Below are 21,688 nucleotides of genomic sequence, written 5' to 3' on the forward strand. Positions count from 1 at the left end.
AAGGCAGAGAAAGAGGAACAAAGGAAAAGAAATGAAGAGGAACAAAGAAAAAGATACGAGAAGTGAATAATACTAACTGATATGATCTTTATTAATAAATTTTTAAGGCGTATAGAGCTAAAAAAAGAATTAAAAGATAAAGAAGCTAAAGTTAAAGAACTTAAAAGTGAAAAGGAAATGCTAAAACAAAAGTAAGTCGATAAAACATTGATTAAATTATCAACCAAATATTGCAGTTATAAAAAAAAGCTCCCTGATTATACCAATGCACTGAAGAAACTAAGAGTCTATTCTGAAGCAGAGGTACATGAAAAAAATGATAGTTGGAAAATTAGTCACTAAAACCCACACACACACACACACACACACACACACTATGCAACATACTACATTATACTACACCATTCATACTACATTATACTACACCATTCATACTACATTATACTACACCATTCATACTACATTATACTACACCATTCATACTACATTATACTACACCATTCATACTACATTATACTACACCATTCATACTACATTGGCTTATGGTTATAGTGTATGTTGGCCGGCTAATAATCAGTTTGGCATTATTCAATGCATTCTAAATTATAGGATACTTACTGTCTCATTATTGAACAATTGGTAAATGATGTGGTAGAAAAGGAGCTTACAACACTACTGACTGCACCAGAAGGTTGCAATGCAATTGTAACAAGTGGTGATAGAGACCAATATGGAGCATATGGTCTCCTTCTTAGTGCTTACAAAGTACTTCACCCTTCACTGCCTGATGACAAAACTGAAGATGATGGAGATAAAAGTAAAGCTGATGAGCTTAGTGAAGATACTATTACAAAGGTACTGCAGTTTATTGACAAGATTTTGATATAAAATTGATCTTGTTAGGCTTGTACTAAAGTAGCTGTCCAATTAGAAGGAGAGATGAAGGAAAAAGCAGCAACAAATGTGAAAACATCAATAAAGCTAACTCGAGAAATGCTGTTTCTCATACCCCCATTGGTTGTTGGTTCAAAAGAAAGGGTTCGTAGCTACCATGAAGATCTTTGTGACACAAATAGGAAGACATGGGATGAGAAAAAAGAAGGAGATCAGTTGCTGTGGTATAGACCTGTTATTACATATGGCAACCAGTTACACATTGCTGTAAAAGGACTAGTGGGAAATTGTACTGAGCCAATACCAGAGGAAGGTTAGTAACTACACACATTATGATGCTATCAGTTTACTCTGACAGAAAAAGAAGAGGCACAAACTGATACTGATACTAATGAAGGAGTATCAGTGTCTCCAGAAATAACAGTGCATGCTGATCCTGAAGAAACATCAGATACAAATGATGAATTGCAAGACGATAAAGATACAAATGACGAATCACAAGACTATAATAAAGAAACAGTGATTTGAATTCTTAAACTTTAGTATATACTTCCAAAATAATTAATTTTAAATGCACACAGCAAAAATAACTATATAGTTAGTTAATGATATATTTAGTTTTAATTTCTTTGAAATGGTTTAGCAACAGATAAGAAATCGCAAAGAACATCAACCTCATCACCAGTGACCCTGTACTTTGCTTTAGCATGTATCTCAGTACCACTGAAGTCAACAGTGACATCAACCAAACGCTGAGAGCGTTGAAGATCACCTATGTTAGGTATATCAATGACAAGCTCTCCAATCTTTGTGGCTGTTTCTTCTCCTTCTTTATCTTTTGTGTACTGGACGCCTCTATCTAAAGTAGACAGGATATCAAACTTCATGGTTGTCATTTTCTGGTAAGCTGGAGCTATTCCTTCTATGAGATATGCTTCACTTGATTTAACAACATCCCCTCGCTGGCGAAACACAGAAAAGATATCATCACATTTAAACTGCTGTTGCTCTTCATTGTAGACTTTATAGTGATCATCATGAGCCTTTGGGTCAAAAGGAATTTGTAGAGCTATACCATAAGTGGCATCAATACATCTAGCGGTGATATTATCAGGACTCCTCCTCCAAATCACGGCTCCTTGAGCAATAGCTAGTTTAGGACTCTTGGGTACTATCATGTGCGAGATGGAGCCATATTTCTTTGTGATGGCATCACAGAGGTACTGGTAGAGATACTTGCTACCACCAAAACCTCCAACAAAGTAATAAGTATCAATATCTCCATGCACCTGAGTGGTGCTATCAATGGCAATCATGACACAACTTGCAATGTGCTCCAGAACTGGAACAAACAGCCTCTCCTCAACGACACCACTCTCAATGTAAAGACAATCGCTGTCATCGACATACTCTATTCCAGAGAATTTCTTTGCTCCTTTCTCTATCGCCTCAGATCCATAGAAATCAACGATACTACGTGGTATGATGATACCGACCTCATCATTGTGATCAAATTTATCGTATGAGTCGCCAAAGGTGACCTTTTGGAGCTCAAATTCTCTATACAACAGCTCATTCAGAACAATCTGTCGCTTCTCGTGATCACCAGAGCCAAGAAACTTTTCAAAATTCTCATCGTTGACAATTTCTTGAAACAATTTCGAAAATTGTTCATTGACTTTGGTCCCTCCCCAGTCGTTTCCCGACGGCACGTTAATGACCTCAAAACTTCCATCGTCTCGTTTGATCTGAGCCGTGATATCCACCGTCCCTCCTCCTATGTCAAGGACCATGTACGCTCCTTTGGGCTGAGGAAAATCCTTATTGTCTGCATTAGCGACATCAACTTCAGTGATGGTTTGACTGTAGAGTGCAGCACATTCCGGCTCAAGGGCCAGCGTCAGATGATTCGCATTGGTTTCTTGAGGGGATGGGAGGAGAGAGACACCGTAAGGAGTCAATGTTGATATTCCAGGATCACTTGTTAGGAGCCCGGCCTATAAATAAATTAAAATAAAATTGTCCCTTTTCATTATTAGTTATTTATATTTACCAAATAAGCAGCTTCTCTCATCATTCTTTTTCCTCGAGGATCCCATATAGCAGGTACGGTAATGACCCAATCAAAATCAGTTGCCTTCAAGATTGGAGAAGGTTTTGTCTTTCGGAGATGATCAAGAAAGTAATCCTTCAAGTATCGCAAAATGAAAGCAACAACTTCAACGAGATAGAAATTAGCTCCAGAAAAAGATTCTACAGGAGACTCACGATCAATAACTTTCTATAAAAATTTAAATAATAATTAATTTTCTGCAATAGATCTAATGTCTCACCTTTTCTCTTTTCATTAACATCTTGATTCTCTCGAAATAAACATAGCTCTCCCTATTGCGGACTTTGCTGTACACGCTGCGTGCATTATGGCCGAATGAAGCCACCTTGTAGCCGCCGTCAGGCTTCCTCTCAAGCAGAATACAATTCGTGATCCTGGTGTCCATGTTTGACAGGTCCAGGGGCAGTGTGTTCACATCTTTGCTGCCATAAGTGGTGTAGGCGAGAGAGACAGAAGTAGTGCCGAAATCTATTGCTGCAATATTTCCATTAGTTGTCCTGTAAGAGGACAGTTTCTGTGAAACGGGTTTTGCTGTAAGGAATGGCTCCTTCCCACTATCTCGACCTAGGATACAGATCTGGCGAGCTGTGATTCTGTTATTTCTAAAAGGCATAGAAGTCATGATGGCTTTGAGCTGGAGACAAAAGAACAAGCAAAAATTAAATTTTAGCTCGGACGAGATGCATTATAAAAATTCGCCGATATTAGCCACGCCTACTTCACGCAGAATTAATTATATTCACGAATTGTTATTACTACAGAATGGATTCTAGGAATTGACCCACAAATCAAAACTAGTGACACCTGCTTTTCCAAGAACTGCTACGATATCTAGTTTTCCGAGAAACTCCAAATGTTGTGGAGGAGCTGTGGTCATGAATACTATAGTGCTGTTAGGAAGGTGAGGTGTGGTTCAGAAACTACAAGATCAGAACTAGGAGGAGAGACAATGGAGTGAGTTGATGATCTTTTCAAACTTAAAACTGACTTTGATTGTGTAGGAAAGAAAGAAAGCAAGAACAGCAAGTGCAGAGAGAGCTACAGAGGTACTTACAAGTTGCATCAGTTATACTATTATAGTGATACACTGTAGGAAACTGGAAAGGTTGAAGCTACAGAAGAAGATTCTAAATGAAATAATAAATTCCAAGTAAGTTTGAGAAGTGATCTTTTCTTTAAATACAAATTTGTAATTAAAAACAATTTTAACTACAAACCACATTAAAATGGCTCCTCAACAAATCGAACATAATTTCATGTTATTAGATCACCTGCAAGTGCTGTACCTCATCAATTGAATGCAAATAATGAATGGCATAAAATAATAATGAAAAGAAATGAAGTATTGAAAAAAAATGGAGGCAAACTAGAGGTAAACATCATCATTGCACTGTTATGATATATTAATTCTTATAATCATTTCACAGGCTACATACAGAAAATGTCTCGATATTGTGCTAAAGAGCATCAGGGAAAAGTTGCTTAGTTTCTTAAGCATGTCACCAAAAGAGGAGGAAGGACCAGCAGCTGTTACTGAGTCCAGTGACTCAAAACAGAAAGAGCAATACAAGTCGTACGGTCTATTGCTCAGCTCATGTCATATTAAAAAATCAGAACTAGCAACTGATAGAATTGAATATGTAAGTCTTTTGAACAGTAATGCAAGTGCATTAATTATCATTACATGTACATGGTCTTTGGCCAAATTTTGCCAAAAATGACTAACAGAGAATTCTAAATTTTTATTACATTTTCTGATATACATGTTCTTATGTTGTGTAGCAAGTTTGAGGTGATTCTCATAAAATTTGAATTTTTTTGCAAATTATTAAAATTGCTCAAAAATTGGGCCAAAGTCCCTGTACTATAGCACAGGGTCTCGGGCCAAATTTCGCCAAAAATAAAATTTTGAGAATTCTCCATTTTTATAATTTTATCTAATACATATACATGTTCTTATGTTGTGTAGCAAATTTGAGCTGATTCCGATGAAATTTGAATTTTTTATGAATTTTTAAAGTTGCTCAAAAATTTGGTCAAAGTCCCTGTACTATAGCACAGGGTCTCGGGCCAAATTTTGCCAAAAATGAAAAGGAGAGAATTCTTTATTTTTACAATTTTTTCTGATACATATACATGTTTTTATGTTCTGTAGCAAGTTTGAGCTGATTCTAACCAAATTTGAATTTTTTACAAATTTTTTAAGTGGCTCAAAAATCAGATCACTATCGGAGAATTCAGCCAAAGACCAAGAGCTTTAATATTCTACTATTATTTAATGATATTTTAATTTTTATTATAGGTTTTGTTACAAGTTGCTGGAAGATATCGTTTAACTGATGAGAGCAGAAACAAGTTAGGAGAGTATGTTCAGAAAGCAGTTCGCCAAACCCGTACGATGTTGACACTCCTCCCACCAACAGTTATATACCTTCCCCTTCACTATAATGAAGGACTTCATGACACTAACAGAGCAACATGGGACGAGGAAGAAGCTGAAAAAAATCCTAAACTGAGCATCACTCATTATCGCCCTGTCCTTCTCTATGGGAATCATCTTCATGTTGCTGTCAAAGGTTTAATTGGAAAAAAATTGGAATCATCAAAACATGCTCCTCCTCCTCCTGTCACTAAAACTCAAACTTTAAGTATCCATTCACCTTCTACTTCTGTTCTTCCTCCTGCTCCTCCTCCTCCTGCTGTTCCACCTGCTGTTCCTCTTGCTCCTCCTCCTGTCACTAAAACTCAAACTTTGAGCACTCATTCACCTCATTATTCTCTTCCACCTGCTCCTGCTCCTCCTGTCTCTCCTTCTCTTCCTGTCAATAAAACTCAAACTTTGAGCACTCATTCACCTCGTTATCCTCACCCTCCTCCTCCTCCTGCTGTTTCTGCTCCTCTTCCTCCTCCTACAAAACCTTCAATTCTTCATCATCATGTTGATGAACACCAGTCTCATAGTTCTCACTCTACAACTGAGCCAGCTCATAAACCAAAAGGCCAAAGAAGAAACCGCTCACCATCTTTTGATAAGCCACTCAGCCCAGATAAAAGACCAAAGGTTGATGAAAGAGTGGAGAATCTTCCCTCATTATCATCCAGGAGAGAAAAAGTGGCTCCATCATTTCAACATTCATCAGCAACAGAGCAAAATAAACACAAACTGCAGCAAAACTCAGTTCCATCTCGAGCTGTACCAGGTACCCAATATTCATCACAACCACCACCATTAGTTGCATATCTACCAGCATCACAAGGACGTAGCAGTACTCAAATGATAGAGAAAAGGGCAGGTAGCGTGTCATCATCTCCTGTTCAAACTGCAAGAGCTAGCCATCAAAAACAGTCAACTTATTCTGTTAGTAGCAACAATTCTTCCTATCCTTCTGTCTGTTCAGGAGATGCCAAAGGTAGAATGAAAAGAGAAGGAGACACTACCAGTGGAGTCTCTGCTCAGACCACTAGTAGAAGAACTGGATATGAATATAAGCCTGAGGCTTCAAAAGGAGTGACACCTCCCACTACTAGTGAGTCTGCTGGTATGATTCGGCCTCACAAAGAAACTAAAAATAGAAATAATCCAGCTGGTAGTATTTTAAAGTATAATGAGTCCTGTCCTTCTGCAAAACAAAGATCAGGTAAACCTCATTCTCCTTCTGCAGTGACAAAAGAAAAAATAACAGGTGGCAGTCTAAAAAGTGGAACAGCAGCAGCAACTTCAAGCAGTCATCGTTTGCAAACTACCAGACCATCATCATCAAATAAAACCACCAAATCATCAAAAGGGAATGGTATTCATTCACAAAGTCCTGTACCTGCCAGCAAGCAAGCCTCAGGATATAGAAGGCAAGTTACACCACAGGGAACAACACCTCCAAGGGCAGCTGCAGTATCAAGAGAAAGGGTTAATCCAAAAAGTGTAGCAACACCAACTTCAAGCAGTTATCGTTTGACTCCAACTAGCAGACCACCATCATCAAACAGAAATGCTAAGTCAATGAAAGAGAATGCCAATCCTCCTCATAATCGTAAAGCAGCTGTAACTATCAGTAAGCAAGGAAGTACATGGAACAGGTCAAATAAATTAAATTCAAGCAGTAGAAGTAAAGTATCTGATAGATCTACACCCACATATTTCAGACCAAAGGTCAGTCCGAGACAAACGAGTAACATATCACCTCAAAATGTGAGGGCACCAGTGAAACCATTATCTCCAGTAAAAGATCAAGTAAAAAGTCAAACCACTGGTCATACTAAAGCAACGGTGTCACCAACAGGTGCTAGAAGAGAGCTTTTACCAAACTTAATATACAGACCCAAAGCAGAGACCCCTTCTTTCAGATCACAGACTCATGGCCATACTCAGAACATCACAGGTGCTCAGAACATACCTCTTCCTCCAGGTCAACCACACCATTCTTCTCAATATAGAAAAGGCAGATATTTCACAAGTGAAAAAGCAAAAGAAAAAACTACACAAAAAACACAGAAGTCTATGATAAATCCAACATCTAAACGACCAGATAGCACAGATATTACTAAAAAACCAACTATAGAACAACTAGTAGTTCCCATATCACCTAATTCATGTCAAAGATCACCAAAATCATCCATTGAAGTTAAAGTGCAGCATGAACTAAGATCTGGTAGGACATATGAATACCCAACAGCTAATAATAGAGAGCGTGAACGACTAGAACAAAGGAGAGGAACAGATGCAGTATTACGTGAATCACGTGGCGGTGGAGCTGTGCAAGTACATGTACAAAAACTTCAAAAGAGAAAGTAGTTGAAACAAATTTTGTAATTAATTATTTAAGCCCGTTTGATAGGACAATAATACTTAATTATCTGATAAAAATATTTAATCATCTAATTAAAATATTTAATTATGAACTGACCTGTCTGGGTATAGGAGCCAAGACCTCTCCATGTTAAAGGAATTGTGAATTACTCAATGAAGCAGTAGGTCTTTTAATCCTGTTAAAGGACAGCTAATTTTAAAGGATATATAAGCATTGCAAAAGCACCTGGTTTAAATTTTGTGGCTCATAATCATCTAAAAACCAACAGTCATCTGTAAGTGAAGAGGTAGCCATTTTGTCCTTTTCTGTGTGCTTAAAATTTCCCGCCAAACTATAGTTGATAGTTAATTAATAGTTATGAAAATAATTAACTAGCTATTAATAACTAGCAAATAATTCTGACAAAAATCCATAAATCAGATAAAAAATATAATAACAATAATAATCTGGAAAATAATTTAGCTGTAATGAAATTAATCGTTAATAAGTAAAGGCACTTTGTCATCCTCGTTACTATTAATAGCACTGGGGTCTTCATTAGTATCTTCATCAGGTAGACTGCCTGGAATCACTGATTCCATGTGACGAGGAGGTGGAGCCTGTGGAGATAGAGCCTGAGGAGATGGAGCCTGTAGTGTAATTTTAAAATAGAATAAAGAGCAGCTGGGATAATTTGAAAAAAACTATTAACATGGATTTAAATCAATAATAATGAACTAAAATTCCTTTTATATTAGCCTATCAGTAATCTTTATAATAAAAACTTTTTTTAATATAACAAATCCTCTCACCTCCTCCCTGACTCCATACAGTGAGGATGAAGTGTCCCCCCGTCCAATAGCTCTCCTGATTCTCATGATCCTGGTCCTGTCCCCTGTAGGGTCACTCACATTCTGACGTCTGAACAGGTTAACACGAGCTCTTGCTACTGAGATCCTTTGGTGGACGTCAACGTACAAATCAGTTTCATCGACAATCTCTTCACCGATCAGTTCTTCAATGACGTCTTCTAGTGTTATGATACCAACCAGCTCAGACTATAAATGAAAAGGTGCAGTATATTTGTAATCTAATGGAGGATATTTTCAAAACAGAAGCCCCCAGGTTGCTACATTCTCTATCTTTAATTTGTACACACAAGTCTTCTATTAGAGGATTCTCCTATACTTTATATAGGATTATATTTACTTATTGTATGTAGCCTCAAAGCTTATAATTGAGACAGGACCTGACAGGTATATAGGATAAATTATGGTACATGTATAAATGCATGTACAATGTGCGTTTATCAATTTGAAATTGAAAGCAGCATACATGAATATACTTACATCTGGTTCCTCTTCATTGTACACTAAATAAAGATGACCTATTCAATAAATGAACAGAAAATAAAAATGACAAATCAAAACATATTCCACTAACTCCTTCCTGTCTGAAACTGGTTGAGTATATCATAAAGGGGTGTGGTCGTTGAGCAAGAAGGAGGAGGAGTCATAGCACCAATTACCTTATTAATTATTATTAATATTTATTAATTAATTATTTATTCATTACTTCTTTAATTGGTACGTTATCATCAGGATCAAGTATAATGAGTTTCTTTACTAATATCAAACCGACAATGTCAGAACGACCATCTTTATAAATCGGGATCCTGGAATGACCAGTTGCTATTATCTGAAGAGAGCTGACTATAAATATTATAAACATTTGATCTAGTTAACCTTTTCCATGTTAGCTTGTCCAATCTTGTCATCAACATGTAACATGAATACTGATTCAAGTGGCGTCATGGCGTCTTTGACAGTTTTATCTCTCATATCAAGAGCACCCTTTTAAAGGAGATTTGGACGTGGTCAATTAGTGGGTGTGGCTAACCTTAACGATGAGTATTTCATCGTGTGATAAAGGTTCTTCATTCTCTTTGCTGTCAGTTTCTTCAGATGAGCCGTGCATCTGAACCAGTTCTTTCAATTCTAAAACGTATTCATGAAAACTGCGTTATTTATTTTCATACAAACCGGCTCTCCTGAAGAAAGTGCTGTGGTCTTTTCCTAGTATCAGATCAAGTACTTTTGAAATTGGAAATGCAAGAATGAAGAATGCGGCCATCAGAAAGTAGACCAAACTATAAAGAAAGAAATATTTATTTTATTTTATTTTTATTTTATTTTATTTTATTTTTATTTTATTTTATTTTTATTTTATTTTATTTTATTTTATTTATTTATTTCTTACGGAGCACAATAGTATCCAATGGCTAGTCCAAAACGTGTACAAAGAGCTTGAGGTACAATTCTAAATAATGAGCACTTGAATATAAGCAGCTGGACTCTTTCTCTCTCCTCCTCTCCCTCTCTCTCTCTCAATTATATCCAAGCCATATTTAGCAAAATGGAAACCCTCCTCTCCCTCTTCCTTACTCTCCAAAGACTAGTACAGCAGTCACTGATATTAAAATGGCCACTATTTCATTCGTGATCTTGTCCAGGAAGATTGGCATGGACTCCACTGCGATGGCGTTAGCTAACAGGAGTGTCACCAGGAGGAGGTGGTGCTTCTTTACTATACGGATAATGCGACTGGCATATTTCTTTTCCCGGGGTTTCCCGCCTCTTTTCAATACCTCAAGACTCATGATGTCCAGGGACAGTAGGCCCATTGTTAATCCTGACATTAACCCTAAGAATGAGGACCAGTTTGAATATATATGGAAATGAAAAGTACATAATAAAACAATGTCTAAATAATACTGCTTTAAGGCAAACCAATCACACTATCTAAGTATTACAGTGTTATCTCTTACCAGCAAACAGGACCAGAATGATGTAGACGATTAGGTATACCCAAAATAGAGCATCTGTCGGCTTTATTGAGCCCTCGCTCTCCCCGCCAAGATGATAGAGGGTCCCATTGCAGCTAATCTCTCCCTCAGTTTCAGTAAAATGACACAGGATTCCTTCAGCCATTCCTAGGCCTTGCTCATTAATTTTTGCTGGGTGAGGTCACTAGGCGTGGCTATAACAAACCACATGCACACCTACCAAATTTTAATAACTATTGGGTTTAGTTAATTTTAGTAATAACTAGCAGAATCAATGGCTGTCATCAGGCTTGGACTAATAGGGTGTGGATATATATGTAAAACTCACCTGAAAGCATTGAAGGAGCTCAATGATCTTTCCATTGCAGTAACAGCACTGGTGGATATTAATAAAGAAGCAGCTGAATCTACCAAACAATTGCTACCAGCACCTCAGAACTGTCAAGTAAGTTATAAAAGGAGCATGTAGTTGAGGTCCTCCCCTTTCTCTTTAGGTGTATGGTAGTGTGGAGGAAGCAGGAGATGATAGTTATGATGCAGCTGTTATAATGGTACCACATCATCTTCACGTTGAAATAGCTAGAGAGGTTTTATCAAAAGGGAAGCATGTCTTATTAGAGAAGCCATTAGCCATCAGTATTGAAGGATGCAGGGAGCTATTAGCACTAGCACAAAGCACTGATAGGGTATTTATGGTAGCGGAGAGTGCTGTCCACTGGCCTGAAGTATGCAAAGTTTTGCATGCAATATCACATTAAATTTCTTTTTTGCCATTATATAAAAGGTAGTCCAAGCTATAAAACTGATCAAGGAAGGAGTGATTGGAGAGCCTTATTATGCTCAAGGAAATTGCTTTGAATCAATTGGAATGTAAGGTCTAGTGTATCAATACTTCTATTATTGTCATCAATTGTAGAGATGACTTTGATTTCTGTGAAGTACCTGATTGGATTTATGATCCAGAGAAGAATGGAGGAGGTGCAGTGATGGCTGGTGGAGTTCACTGGATACGTCCACTGAGATTAATGTATTATGAACTGGTATATCTAGTATATGTATGTCAGTATTTAAAGGTTGGGTGATATGGATAAAGTGGCTGCAATGACAATGGATGCTTGGAAGACAATGAGAGCTGAGACTCTTGCACACGCTCTTGTAAAGTTTAAGAATGGAAAGCAAGGTGTCCTCCATTTTCATTATAGCGACATCCCAATGGAAAAGATCCCTTTCTTTCAAATATTTGGACCAAAAGTTAGCAATGTGACTAAATTATAACTGTATCAATTTATATAGGGAGAGATTACAATTCATGGTGTGTTTGATGGTGGCATTACAGTGCATACTAAGGATAAAGTCACTACTGATAATTGTGGAGGATATATGAGTGCATTCAAGCCTCAGATGGCCTCTTTCTTTGCAGCAGTAAAGAAAGGAGAGAAATTAGCAGATTCTCATCCAGGCAGTGTTTCCGAAGCAATGAAAGATGTTCTTGTTGCTCTAGCGATTTACAGATCAGCTGAGAAAGGAGCATGGGAGAATGTTGATGTTTAAAAAGACATAGTAGTTTGTTTAAAGTTATTAAGAAATAACTATAATTTCAATAATGGCTGTCATCAGGCTTGGACTGATAGGGTGTGGGTATATATGTAAAACTCACCTCAAAGCATTGAAGGAGCTCAATGATCCTTCCATTGCAGTAACAGCACTGGTGGATATTAATAAAGAAGCAGCTGAATCTGCCAAACAATTGCTACCAGCACCTCAAAACTGTCAAGTAAGTTATAAAAGGAGCATGATGTTGAGGTCCTCCCCTTTCTCTTTAGGTGTATGGTAGTGTAGAGGAAGCAGGAGATGATAGTTATGATGCAGCTGTTATAATGGTACCACATCATCTTCATGTTGAAATAGCTAGAGAGGTTTTATCAAAAGGGAAGCATGTCTTATTAGAGAAGCCATTAGCTATCAGTATTGAAGGATGCAGGGAGCTATTAGCACTAGCACAAAGCACTGATAGAGTATTTATGGCAGCAGAAAATTCTCCTCATTGGCCTGAAGTATGTCATGAAAATGCTATATATGAGTAATTAAATTTTATTTTTACTGCCTTTAGGTTGTTCGTGCAATACAGCTAATAAAAGAGGGAGTGATAGGAGACCCTTATTATGCACAAGCTAATTATTGGGAGGCTATAGCAAAGTATGTATTGTTGTTTTATGAAACTTAAAAATCCTAACTTTATAGAGAGGATTATGATGTTGGTGCTGTACCAAGCTGGGTCTACGATCCTAAAAAAGTAGGAGGAGGTGTCCTAATGGCTGGGGCAGTGCATTGGATAAGGCCAATACGAATGATGTTAGTAAAAATGAAGATATACTTGACTGTTATAGTTCTTATAATAATTAATGTAGTTTAGGAGAAATTGATAAGTTGGTTGGTATGACTGTCAATGCGTGGGATAGGATGAAAGGAGAGAGTCTTGCTCATGCTCTTGTTCAGTGTAAAAATGGAAAGAAAGGAGTTCTTCATTTTCATTACAACGATGTGCCAAAAGAAGAAATACCTTTCTTTCAGATATTTGGACCAAAAGTATAAAGAATGAAATTGTATGTGAGTTTATAATTTTACAATATTCTTCTTAAAGGGAGAAATTACAATTCACGGCAAGTTTGAAGGTGGTATTACAGTACATACAAAAGATAAAGTCACTACTGATAATTGTGGAGGATATTGGGGCTCTTTCAAGCCTCAAATGGCATCATTTATATCAGCGTTAAAAAAAGAAGAGAAGATAACAGAGGCTCATACTGGAAGCGTTTCTGAAGCAGTGAAAGATGTACTTGTTTCTTTAGCAATTTACAGATCAGTTGAAAAAGGAGGATGGGAGAATGTTGATGTTTAACTCCAAATGAACTGTATGGTCAAGTGAATACACATGCACATCTTGCTATTTGCCCAATTGATTGTCAATTTTTGTAATGTGCTAGGTTATTCAATAACAGCAGGTGCTCATTTGCAGTTAGCTTTTGTCCATTATCTGGTTTATTTAGTGGAAGTAGTTAATAGTTTTGTACGAGCAAATAAAAGCCACTTTTCAGTAAACAACACAATATCTCTCTTTTTTAATCATGGATAAACCAGAAAACAGTTATGATGTTCCTACTTTTGAATTACAGCCGTGTGATCTAAAACCACAAAGTCAGCCTGATGTCATTGATGTTCAGCAAGGGAATAAGGCAAAAGAGAAGTCACGCTGTAAAATGTTTCTTCTGTTTTTTGTTCTACTTGTTTTGATCCTACTTATACAAGTTGCTCTACTTGTATTGGTGCTTTTAGAGAAGAAGGCTGTTGATTCCACAACTGCTAATTTTTTGGATGATGAAAGGTGCAAAAATTGCAATGGAACATTTCTAAATTATGCAATATTTGATGATCAACAGCTCTATTTTGACAAAAGTTTAAATTCTTCTGCAGAGCTGATAGTGGAAAAGTTAAGCAGTTATCATTTTGAAACACATTCTTTAGCTGCAAATATCATGAACATCATGTATAACCTGAGCAATGAGCAGTTGTTGGGGCTACAAAATAATACTGAGATCTTGAAAAATGTGATCGTTTCATCAAAATCGCGAGAGTTTGCAAGCATTTTCACCTCTTTGTTGAATCTGGAAAATGGTATGAATTCCTCTGCTGGAGTGATGAATGATGTTTCAATTTTGGTTAAAAACTTGCTGGAACTTCGTAATGAGACGACTTCTTTAGCCACAAAAACTGCCCTTAAAGTTGAGGAGATTTTTAATCTGGGCAATGAGCAGTTGTTGGGAGTACAAAATAGTACTGAGATCTTAAAAAATGTAATTGTTTCATCAAAATCACAAGAGTTTGCAAGCATTTTCACCTCTTTGTCGAACCTGGAAAATGGTATGAATTCCTCTGCTGGAGTGATGAATGATGTTTCAATTTTGGTTAAAAACTTGCTGGAACTTCGTAATGAGACGACTTCTTTAGCCACAAAAACTGCCCTTAAAGTTGAGGAGATTTTTAATCTGGGCAATGAGCAGTTGTTGGGAGTACAAAATAGTACTGAGATCTTAAAAAATGTAATTGTTTCATCAAAATCACAAGAGTTTGCAAGCATTTTCACCTCTTTGTCGAACCTGGAAAATGGTATTGATTCATCAGCTGGAGTCATTGACAATGTTTTAGTTTTGGTTAAAAACTTGCTGGAAGTTCATAATGAAACGTCTTATTCTTTGCCGCTGTCATGTGAACAAATTAAAAACAAGTATCCAAACACCCCATCAGGTTACTATATTATAGGAAACAGCAGTGTTTACTGCCACATGGGTACACTCTGCAACTCAACCGGTGGATGAGCAAGATTGGCTTACCTTGATATGTCCCTTCCAACTGAAAAATGTCCTCCTGGTTTCCAAATGTACAATACAGGTGGAGTTAGAGCCTGCGGTAGGGTCAACACAAATACCGATTGTCTCCCAGTGATTTTTCCGTCTAATAATATTAACTATTCTGAGATTTGTGGCCGTGTAGTGGGATATCAGCATGCTTCAACTGATGCTATTGACCCTCGCTTTGGTGATCACAATGATATCAATGGTCATTATGTTGATGGAGTAAGTATTACTCGTGGGTCTCCACGTCAGCATGTATGGACACTAATGTCAGGACTGCAGGACGAAGGTACAAACAATCAAAACCTAAATTGTCCCTGTGCTGTAGGAGCTACAGTACCTGTTCAGTCATTCATTGGGGAGCATTATTTTTGTGAATCTGGCAATTCTAATTATTATGCTTGGAGCTACAATACTCTGTATGTAGAAGATCCACTCTGGGATGGTAAAGACTGTGGTTCTCGTGAACTAGCTTGCTGTGCAGCTCCTGGTCTCCCATGGTTCTACAGAAATTACACCAACACAACAGATGACTTTCTTGAGCTGAGGCTTTGCCTTGATCAAATTGTTTCAGATGAAGATGCTGCTGTTGGATTTTATGAAATTTATGTAAAGTAATAATTGCTACTGAACTGAATTGCTTTTGTTTGCTTTTTTACATGCTGCAAATTTATAGCCTTAGTTTAGTCAGAGATACTAAATAATTTTAGCTATGCTTTTAGTTTTAGAGTTTAGTTTAAGGATTTTTTAGTTTGATTTTTCTCAAATTTTTGTATGGGTGTGGCTCAAATCTTGCATGAGGTAACGCCCATAAACATGTCCGTCAGAGTTGCTCTTGTTGGCTGTGGTAGGATTTCACGCGTTCATTTGAACTCTCTGCTGGCACTGAGGGACCAGTCACTGGTCATATCAACAGCAGTGGATCCTAATGTAGCTGCAGCTCAACAAACGAGACAGCTCTTGCCTGCCCCTCAAGAATGTAAGGTATTGACTGAATTAACTTAAATTTGAGCTGATTTCAATCAAGATTGGATTTTTTACAAATTTTTAAAGTTGTTTCAAAATTGGGCCAAAATCCATGTACTACAGTACATGCTCTCTGGCCAAATTTTTCCAAAAATAAAAAGGAGAGAATTTTCTATTTTTATAAATTTTTCTGATGCATATACATGTTCTTATGTTGTGTAGCAAGTTTGAGTTGATTCCGATCAAAATTGGATTTTTTAATGAATTTTTAAAGTTTCTCAAAAATTGGGCCAAGGCTCCTGTACAGTATTCAGCCATTTTACCACTTGTTCTTTCTCTCCCTCCATTAGGTGTATGGTAGTGTAGAGGAAGCAGGAGATGATAGTTATGATGCAGCTGTTATAATGGTACCACATCATCTTCACGTTGAAATAGCTAGAGAGGTTTTATCAAAAGGGAAGCATGTCTTATTAGAGAAACCATTAGCTATCAGTATTGAAGGATGCAGGGAGCTATTAGCACTAGCCCAAAGCACTGATAGGGTATTTATGGTAGCTGAGAACTCACCTCACTGGCCTGAAGTAAAGAATAAAACATTACCTTCTCTTTATTTACTTGATTTGGATATTTTCAGGTTGCTCATGCAGTGAATTTGATTAAAGAGGAAGTAATAGGAGATCCTTATTATGCTCAGGCTAATTATTGGGAAGCTGTGGGACAGTAAGTGTCACTTCTCTTCTCTTTTCATTTGATGTTTCTTGTAGCTCTGATTTCAATAATGGAGACGTTGCTGAATGGAGATTTGATCCTTCTCAAGTTGGTGGAGGTGTGGTCATGGATGGAGCTATTCACTGGATGAGACCTTTAAGACTGTTGTAAGTCTGAATTTTAAAATAGCCGTAACTTTAAAAAATTTTGTCGGAATCAGCTCAAACTTTCTACATAGCTTAAGGACATCAATATGTATCAAAAAATGTAATAAAAATTGGGGGTGATTTTGGAGCCATTTTTTTTGGAAAAAAACCATGGGCTATAGCCTTGGGTATTTTTCAGATTTTGGCTCGTTTCTTAAAATGGCCGTAACTTGAAAAATTGAAGTCGGAATCAGCTCAAACTTTCTACACAGCATAAGTACATCAATATGTATCAGAAAATGTAATAAAAATTTGAGGTGATTTTGGAGCCATTTTTCGGAAAAAACCATGGGCTATAGCCTTGGGTATTTTTCAGATTTTTGGCGTTTTGTTAAAATAGCCATAACTTGAAAAATTGAAGTCAGAATCGACTCAAACTTTCTACACAGCATAAGTACATCAATATGTATCAGAAAATGTAATAAAAATTTGGGGTGATTTTGGAGCCATTTTTCGGAAAAAACCATGGGCTATAGCCCATGGTTTTTTTTTCAGATTTTTGGCGTTTTCTTAAAATAGCCATAACTTGAAAAATTGAAGTCGGAATCAGCTCAAACTTTCTACACAGCATAAGTACATCAATATGTATCAGAAAATGTAATAAAAATTTGAGTAGATTTTGGAGCCATTTTTCGGAAAACCCCATGAGCTATAGCCTTGGGTATTGCATAAATGAAAGATGCTTTTTATTATTAATAACTAATTATTAGTTACAACAATAGTAACAATAATAATAACAACAATAACAATGATTATTAGTTTAGGTGACATTAGTAAGGTTGTCAGTACGATGGCGTATCCATGGGAATCGGTCAAAGGAGAGTCCTTGGCTGATGCCCTCATTCAGTTTAAAAACGGAAGAACTGGTCTCCTTCACTGCCACACTAACATCATTCCAATGGAAAAGATCCCGTTCTTTCAAATATTTGGAACCAAAGTGAGAAATGACTTTTAAACTGAGCTATTGTATACATTGAGATTGCAATTACTAGCAATCAGTAACATTAATTTGTTACAGCAGTTTGTTAAAGCAGGTGACTCTACACAGATATTCATAATTATGAATTTATGAACTAAATTCATTTGCTGTCTTTTGTAGTAAGTGGGTGGTTAGGAGAGGTCAATCTTATAGTGTTCTCACTATTCCATCACACCTTTTCATGCTTCCTGTATGCTTCATCAAATTTTGACACATTCCTTTAACAGCTATTAGAGTATTTAATTATTGTAATCATCTCATGACTTTTAAAATAGGGAGAGATTACAATCCATGGTAGTTTTGATGGCGGGCTGTCAGTACACACAGCTGGTAGAACAGTCTCGGTTAATCCTGGAGGATACTTTGGTGCTTTCAAGCCTCAGATGGCATCCTTTGTCTCAGCGATAAAGAAAGGGAAGAGGATCAGTCCATCTGACTCTGGGAGCGTCTTGGAAGCTTTTAAAGATGTTTTAGTGGCAAATGCAATTTATAGATCAGCTAAGAGTGGAGCCTGGGAAGCAGTGGACAACAATGATACTGTATGAGATTGACATTTTATATTGTCTGTGATAATTATTTACTATTTTATTTACAAATTACAATTGAAAGCTCATGCTGCAGTAGTAGCTTTACTGATGCTGTGACATGTGATGATGAATTAATTTAATTTGCTTGAGCGGCGGAAGTCACGTGACTGACCTTTTGTGTGCAATCTGATTGGTCAGATGAAGTGGTGCCACGAGTGGTGCGCGATCATATTGCAATTTAATGCTACTCTGCTGCTGGAGGCTGCAATCATCATCACTGACTTTGCTGCAGCTGAGAGAGACTGATAGAGAACCTTACTGATCCCATCTACCAAATACTTTCAACTAACACACAAAAATGTCTTCGAAATTTTACGTCGAGAGCGAGAAGGTCCAATACAATGAGACAAAGCAGACCATACTCTCAACTTATGAGTACCAGTCTTCCCACGTGGAGACCGATGGAGAGAGATTCCGTGTAAAACCAGTCAATACTAATCTTACCTTTCGTACCAGTGCTCGAGTCCCTAGGGTTGGGGTCATGCTTGTTGGCTGGGGAGGGAATAATGGGTCCACAATCACTGCTTCTGTCCTTGCCAACAAGCTTGGCATCTCATGGAGGACTAAAGATGGTGTGAAGGTAAGTATACCATATACTGCTCTGTTGCATTGTGTTGTTACTGCATCATGAGGAGAGCATTCTTCTTTTAGACTGTTAATTATTTGAACATTCTTCCTTTATACTTTTAAATAAACTGTTACTATTTGATTGTTCACACATGACTTCTCTCATTAATCCACAGACTGCTAATTATTTCGGTTCCATAACTCAGTCCTCAACCACTAGTCTGGGGATAGGTCCAGATGGTAAAGATGTCTACGTTCCTTTGAAGGACCTCCTTCCAATGCTCTCACCCAATGACATGGAGTTTGATGGTAAGCAACAGCTCACCTACGACATTCCATTCAACACTATAATGATGTAATTCCCTAATTAAGATCATATGATCATTAGTCATTATGTATATTTTGTTTATAAGCTATTCCCAGTGTTGTTTTGATGTGGTTTGACCCTCACATGATTTGCTCACTCATTCTAACCATCAGACTATGTATTAAATCATAATAAAGTCTTCCTTTCTCTCTCTCCCCCCTCTCTCTCTCTCCTTTTAGGTTGGGATATTTCTTCAGTCAATATAGCTGATGCTTGTTCCAGAGCTAAAGTAAGCCATTGAACTGCTGGTCTCATCACTGCAGCACCTCATGAATCATTTTAGTAGCCCACAAAATATTTGACCTCAGCCACCACTGCAAAGTTAACATACAATAATGACGTAATCTGCCAATACAAGACAATACACTCCTCATGTATATAGTTAGCCAGTGTGTGTCTACCTGTTATTCTAATCCCAGTGGTGTGTTTTTATAAGATATTCAAAGTGCCTAGCTGTAGATGACCTTAAAATCATAACTGGTTTGATGGACTGGTAATGTTACCTCTATGATGCCACATATCCAGTTACAGTTTAGCACTGCATGCTCATCACATGATTCACTATACTATGGGTTTGCTTCCTGGCCAGTAATGTCATAATATTAGTACACACTGCCAATCACATATTGTATTCTGTTTGTTGCTTTTAAAGGTCCTGGATATCAGTATTCAAGATCAGCTGAGACCTTATCTTGAGAAGTTAAAGCCACGTCCGTCCATCTATTGCCCTGACTTCATCGCAGCCAATCAGGTAAAGAGACAGTCCTTTTGCCTTATATATATATATATATACATGTTCATGCTTTCAATAATCAATTATTTCTTTATTCTCAGAGCGATCGTGCTGACAATGTCTTGTCTGGTACGAAATGGGAGATGGTGACCAAGATAAGAGAAGACATTAAGGATTTCAAACAAAAGAAGAACCTTGACAAAGTAATGATAATAATAATAATGATGCTAAATATTATTTTATTTTTGATAGGTCATCATCTTGTGGACGGCTAACACCGAAAGGTTCTGTGATGTTGCTGCTGGTCTTAATGATACTGCGGACAACCTTCTGGAGAGCATAAAGAGGAATGAGGCTGAGGTCTCATCATCAACACTCTTTGCTGTTGCTAGCATTTTAGAAGGAGTGAGTCTCCTAATAGATGATAATAATAATTACGTTATTATGTAGTGGAATATGATTATAAACTTGTAATTTATATTCTTGTTACTCCTTTCCCTTCTCTCTCCCTCTTCCAGTGTACATATATCAATGGTTCTCCTCAGAATACCTTTGTTCCAGGCTGTATTGAGCTAGCAGAAAGACACGGGGTCTTTCTTGGAGGAGATGACTTCAAGAGTGGACAGACAAAGATAAAATCAGTTCTGGTTGACTTCCTTGTGTCTGCTGGTCTGAAAGTATGCAAGAAATGATTTCTTTACAGAAATAATCATAAATATTAATTCTTTATTTAGCCAACGTCTATTGTCAGTTACAATCACCTTGGTAACAATGACGGGAAGAACCTTTCAGCCCCAAAGCAGTTCAGGAGCAAAGAGATATCAAAGAGCAACGTTGTGGATGACATGGTGGAATCAAATGATGTACTTTACTCACCAAATGAGAAACCAGATCACACTGTAAGAGAGAGAGAGGGGGGAGGGAGGAGAGAGAGAGAGAGGGGTAGGAAGGAGAGAGAGAGAGGGGGGGAGGGAGGAGAGAGAGAAAGGAAGAATGGATGAAGAGAGAGAGAGGAAGAGTAGATGAGAAAGCATTGAAATGTGTCCCAAAAAGTTGACCTCTCACTGTATTAGGTTGTCATCAAGTATGTTCCATATGTTGCTGACTCCAAGAGAGCAATGGATGAGTATACCTCTGAGATATTCATGGGAGGACATAACACAATCGTCCTTCACAACACTTGTGAGGACTCCCTCCTAGCAGCACCACTCATCATTGATCTCGTTATCATTGCTGAGCTCTGTGAAAGGATTCAAGTAAGACACTGACAATAGCAATTATATTTATTATCATTCAATGGCTATACTTCTTTATGAAGGTTAGATCATCATCATTACAATATTCTTTTCATAGGTTAAGACTATTGATGGGGATTACGAGCAGTTCCATTCGGTCCTTTCTATTCTCTCGTATCTATTAAAGGCTCCAATGGTACCTCCTGGCACACCTGTCGTCAATGCATTATTCCGCCAAAGAGCTTGCATTGAGAACATATTCAGGTGAGCAAGAAGTCATTGTTAGATGTAGAAA

At 37.4% G+C, this 21,688-nt stretch overlaps 7 protein-coding genes across 7 annotated transcripts; 5 read left to right on the forward strand and 2 right to left on the reverse strand.

Moving 5' to 3' along the window:
• Window positions 1-1,398: 1,398 nt before the first annotated feature.
• On the reverse strand, window positions 1,399-3,652 carry LOC105316775 (heat shock 70 kDa protein 12A-like). Its single transcript, XM_019993343.1, has 3 exons — window positions 3,228-3,652; window positions 2,948-3,175; window positions 1,399-2,891 (listed from the first exon to the last, which is right to left on the reverse strand). The coding sequence occupies exons 1-3, from the start codon at window positions 3,627-3,629 to the stop codon at window positions 1,515-1,517; spliced, it is 2,007 nt and encodes a 668-aa protein (XP_019848902.1). The 5' UTR covers window positions 3,630-3,652; the 3' UTR covers window positions 1,399-1,514.
• A 162-nt stretch (window positions 3,653-3,814) lies between these two features.
• On the forward strand, window positions 3,815-7,826 carry LOC109580297 (serine/arginine repetitive matrix protein 1-like). Its single transcript, XM_019993344.1, has 6 exons — window positions 3,815-3,961; window positions 4,009-4,053; window positions 4,101-4,157; window positions 4,274-4,379; window positions 4,435-4,647; window positions 5,310-7,826. The coding sequence occupies exons 1-6, from the start codon at window positions 3,861-3,863 to the stop codon at window positions 7,794-7,796; spliced, it is 3,009 nt and encodes a 1,002-aa protein (XP_019848903.1). The 5' UTR covers window positions 3,815-3,860; the 3' UTR covers window positions 7,797-7,826.
• A 379-nt stretch (window positions 7,827-8,205) lies between these two features.
• LOC100634179 (DUF21 domain-containing protein At4g14230-like) lies at window positions 8,206-10,820 on the reverse strand. The gene is made up of 11 exons (XM_019993270.1): window positions 10,619-10,820; window positions 10,236-10,494; window positions 10,051-10,110; window positions 9,834-9,940; window positions 9,691-9,788; window positions 9,537-9,644; window positions 9,367-9,489; window positions 9,235-9,319; window positions 9,141-9,178; window positions 8,604-8,849; window positions 8,206-8,441 (listed from the first exon to the last, which is right to left on the reverse strand). The coding sequence occupies exons 1-11, from the start codon at window positions 10,779-10,781 to the stop codon at window positions 8,286-8,288; spliced, it is 1,443 nt and encodes a 480-aa protein (XP_019848829.1). The 5' UTR covers window positions 10,782-10,820; the 3' UTR covers window positions 8,206-8,285.
• Window positions 10,821-10,900: 80 nt separating this feature from the next.
• LOC105316776 (uncharacterized oxidoreductase ORF334-like) lies at window positions 10,901-12,240 on the forward strand. Its single transcript, XM_011411957.2, has 6 exons — window positions 10,901-11,081; window positions 11,131-11,361; window positions 11,421-11,506; window positions 11,553-11,663; window positions 11,710-11,887; window positions 11,930-12,240. The coding sequence occupies exons 1-6, from the start codon at window positions 10,911-10,913 to the stop codon at window positions 12,185-12,187; spliced, it is 1,035 nt and encodes a 344-aa protein (XP_011410259.1). The 5' UTR covers window positions 10,901-10,910; the 3' UTR covers window positions 12,188-12,240.
• On the forward strand, window positions 12,230-15,808 carry LOC105316777 (uncharacterized oxidoreductase ORF334-like). Its single transcript, XM_011411958.2, has 6 exons — window positions 12,230-12,410; window positions 12,460-12,690; window positions 12,747-12,832; window positions 12,878-12,988; window positions 13,045-13,222; window positions 13,278-15,808. The coding sequence occupies exons 1-6, from the start codon at window positions 12,240-12,242 to the stop codon at window positions 13,533-13,535; spliced, it is 1,035 nt and encodes a 344-aa protein (XP_011410260.1). The 5' UTR covers window positions 12,230-12,239; the 3' UTR covers window positions 13,536-15,808.
• A 14-nt stretch (window positions 15,809-15,822) lies between these two features.
• LOC105316778 (glucose--fructose oxidoreductase-like) lies at window positions 15,823-18,566 on the forward strand. The gene is made up of 6 exons (XM_011411959.2): window positions 15,823-16,029; window positions 16,362-16,592; window positions 16,646-16,731; window positions 16,776-16,886; window positions 17,685-17,862; window positions 18,180-18,566. Exons 1-6 carry the CDS (start codon window positions 15,862-15,864, stop codon window positions 18,447-18,449), a joined length of 1,044 nt encoding a protein of 347 aa, XP_011410261.2. The 5' UTR covers window positions 15,823-15,861; the 3' UTR covers window positions 18,450-18,566.
• A 98-nt stretch (window positions 18,567-18,664) lies between these two features.
• Window positions 18,665-21,682, forward strand: LOC100634305 (inositol-3-phosphate synthase 1-A-like). The gene is made up of 10 exons (XM_003384237.2): window positions 18,665-19,071; window positions 19,235-19,367; window positions 19,605-19,654; window positions 20,078-20,176; window positions 20,260-20,361; window positions 20,411-20,563; window positions 20,677-20,835; window positions 20,893-21,057; window positions 21,232-21,414; window positions 21,512-21,682. Exons 1-10 carry the CDS (start codon window positions 18,790-18,792, stop codon window positions 21,659-21,661), a joined length of 1,476 nt encoding a protein of 491 aa, XP_003384285.1. The 5' UTR covers window positions 18,665-18,789; the 3' UTR covers window positions 21,662-21,682.
• The last annotated feature ends 6 nt before the right edge of the window (window positions 21,683-21,688 follow it).

Source organism: Amphimedon queenslandica, unplaced genomic scaffold (genome assembly GCF_000090795.2).
Source record: "Amphimedon queenslandica unplaced genomic scaffold, v1.1 AMPQUscaffold_13499, whole genome shotgun sequence".
NCBI classification, from domain to species: Eukaryota; Metazoa; Porifera; class Demospongiae; order Haplosclerida; family Niphatidae; genus Amphimedon; species Amphimedon queenslandica.

Excerpts from the sequence above, each read along its gene's own strand:
- LOC105316775 (XM_019993343.1), bottom strand. The coding sequence starts at position 3,629 with ATGACTTCTATGCCTTTTAGAAATAACAGAATCACAGCTCGCCAGATC. Across the intron at positions 3,176-3,227 it reads TGTTAATGAAAAGAGAAAAG|AAAGTTATTGATCGTGAGTC; the intron begins GTGAGACATTAG and ends AAATTTTTATAG. Across the intron at positions 2,892-2,947 it reads TGAGAGAAGCTGCTTATTTG|GCCGGGCTCCTAACAAGTGA; the intron begins GTAAATATAAAT and ends ATTTATTTATAG.
- LOC109580297 (XM_019993344.1), top strand. The coding sequence starts at position 3,861 with ATGTTGTGGAGGAGCTGTGGTCATGAATACTATAGTGCTGTTAGGAAG. Across the intron at positions 3,962-4,008 it reads CTAGGAGGAGAGACAATGGA|GAAAGAAAGAAAGCAAGAAC; the intron begins GTGAGTTGATGA and ends TTGATTGTGTAG. Across the intron at positions 4,648-5,309 it reads CAACTGATAGAATTGAATAT|GTTTTGTTACAAGTTGCTGG; the intron begins GTAAGTCTTTTG and ends TTTTTATTATAG.
- LOC100634179 (XM_019993270.1), bottom strand. The coding sequence starts at position 10,781 with ATGGCTGAAGGAATCCTGTGTCATTTTACTGAAACTGAGGGAGAGATT. Across the intron at positions 9,941-10,050 it reads ATTGGATACTATTGTGCTCC|TTTGGTCTACTTTCTGATGG; the intron begins GTAAGAAATAAA and ends CTTTCTTTATAG. Across the intron at positions 9,645-9,690 it reads ATGAAATACTCATCGTTAAG|GGTGCTCTTGATATGAGAGA; the intron begins GTTAGCCACACC and ends CTCCTTTAAAAG.
- LOC105316776 (XM_011411957.2), top strand. The coding sequence starts at position 10,911 with ATGGCTGTCATCAGGCTTGGACTAATAGGGTGTGGATATATATGTAAA. Across the intron at positions 11,507-11,552 it reads TGCTTTGAATCAATTGGAAT|AGATGACTTTGATTTCTGTG; the intron begins GTAAGGTCTAGT and ends CATCAATTGTAG. Across the intron at positions 11,664-11,709 it reads ATACGTCCACTGAGATTAAT|GTTGGGTGATATGGATAAAG; the intron begins GTATTATGAACT and ends CAGTATTTAAAG.
- LOC105316777 (XM_011411958.2), top strand. The coding sequence starts at position 12,240 with ATGGCTGTCATCAGGCTTGGACTGATAGGGTGTGGGTATATATGTAAA. Across the intron at positions 12,833-12,877 it reads TATTGGGAGGCTATAGCAAA|AGAGGATTATGATGTTGGTG; the intron begins GTATGTATTGTT and ends CTAACTTTATAG. Across the intron at positions 13,223-13,277 it reads TTCAGATATTTGGACCAAAA|GGAGAAATTACAATTCACGG; the intron begins GTATAAAGAATG and ends TTCTTCTTAAAG.
- LOC105316778 (XM_011411959.2), top strand. The coding sequence starts at position 15,862 with ATGTCCGTCAGAGTTGCTCTTGTTGGCTGTGGTAGGATTTCACGCGTT. Across the intron at positions 16,593-16,645 it reads ACTCACCTCACTGGCCTGAA|GTTGCTCATGCAGTGAATTT; the intron begins GTAAAGAATAAA and ends GGATATTTTCAG. Across the intron at positions 17,863-18,179 it reads TTCAAATATTTGGAACCAAA|GGAGAGATTACAATCCATGG; the intron begins GTGAGAAATGAC and ends CTTTTAAAATAG.
- LOC100634305 (XM_003384237.2), top strand. The coding sequence starts at position 18,790 with ATGTCTTCGAAATTTTACGTCGAGAGCGAGAAGGTCCAATACAATGAG. Across the intron at positions 19,072-19,234 it reads GGACTAAAGATGGTGTGAAG|ACTGCTAATTATTTCGGTTC; the intron begins GTAAGTATACCA and ends ATTAATCCACAG. Across the intron at positions 20,177-20,259 it reads ACTTCATCGCAGCCAATCAG|AGCGATCGTGCTGACAATGT; the intron begins GTAAAGAGACAG and ends CTTTATTCTCAG.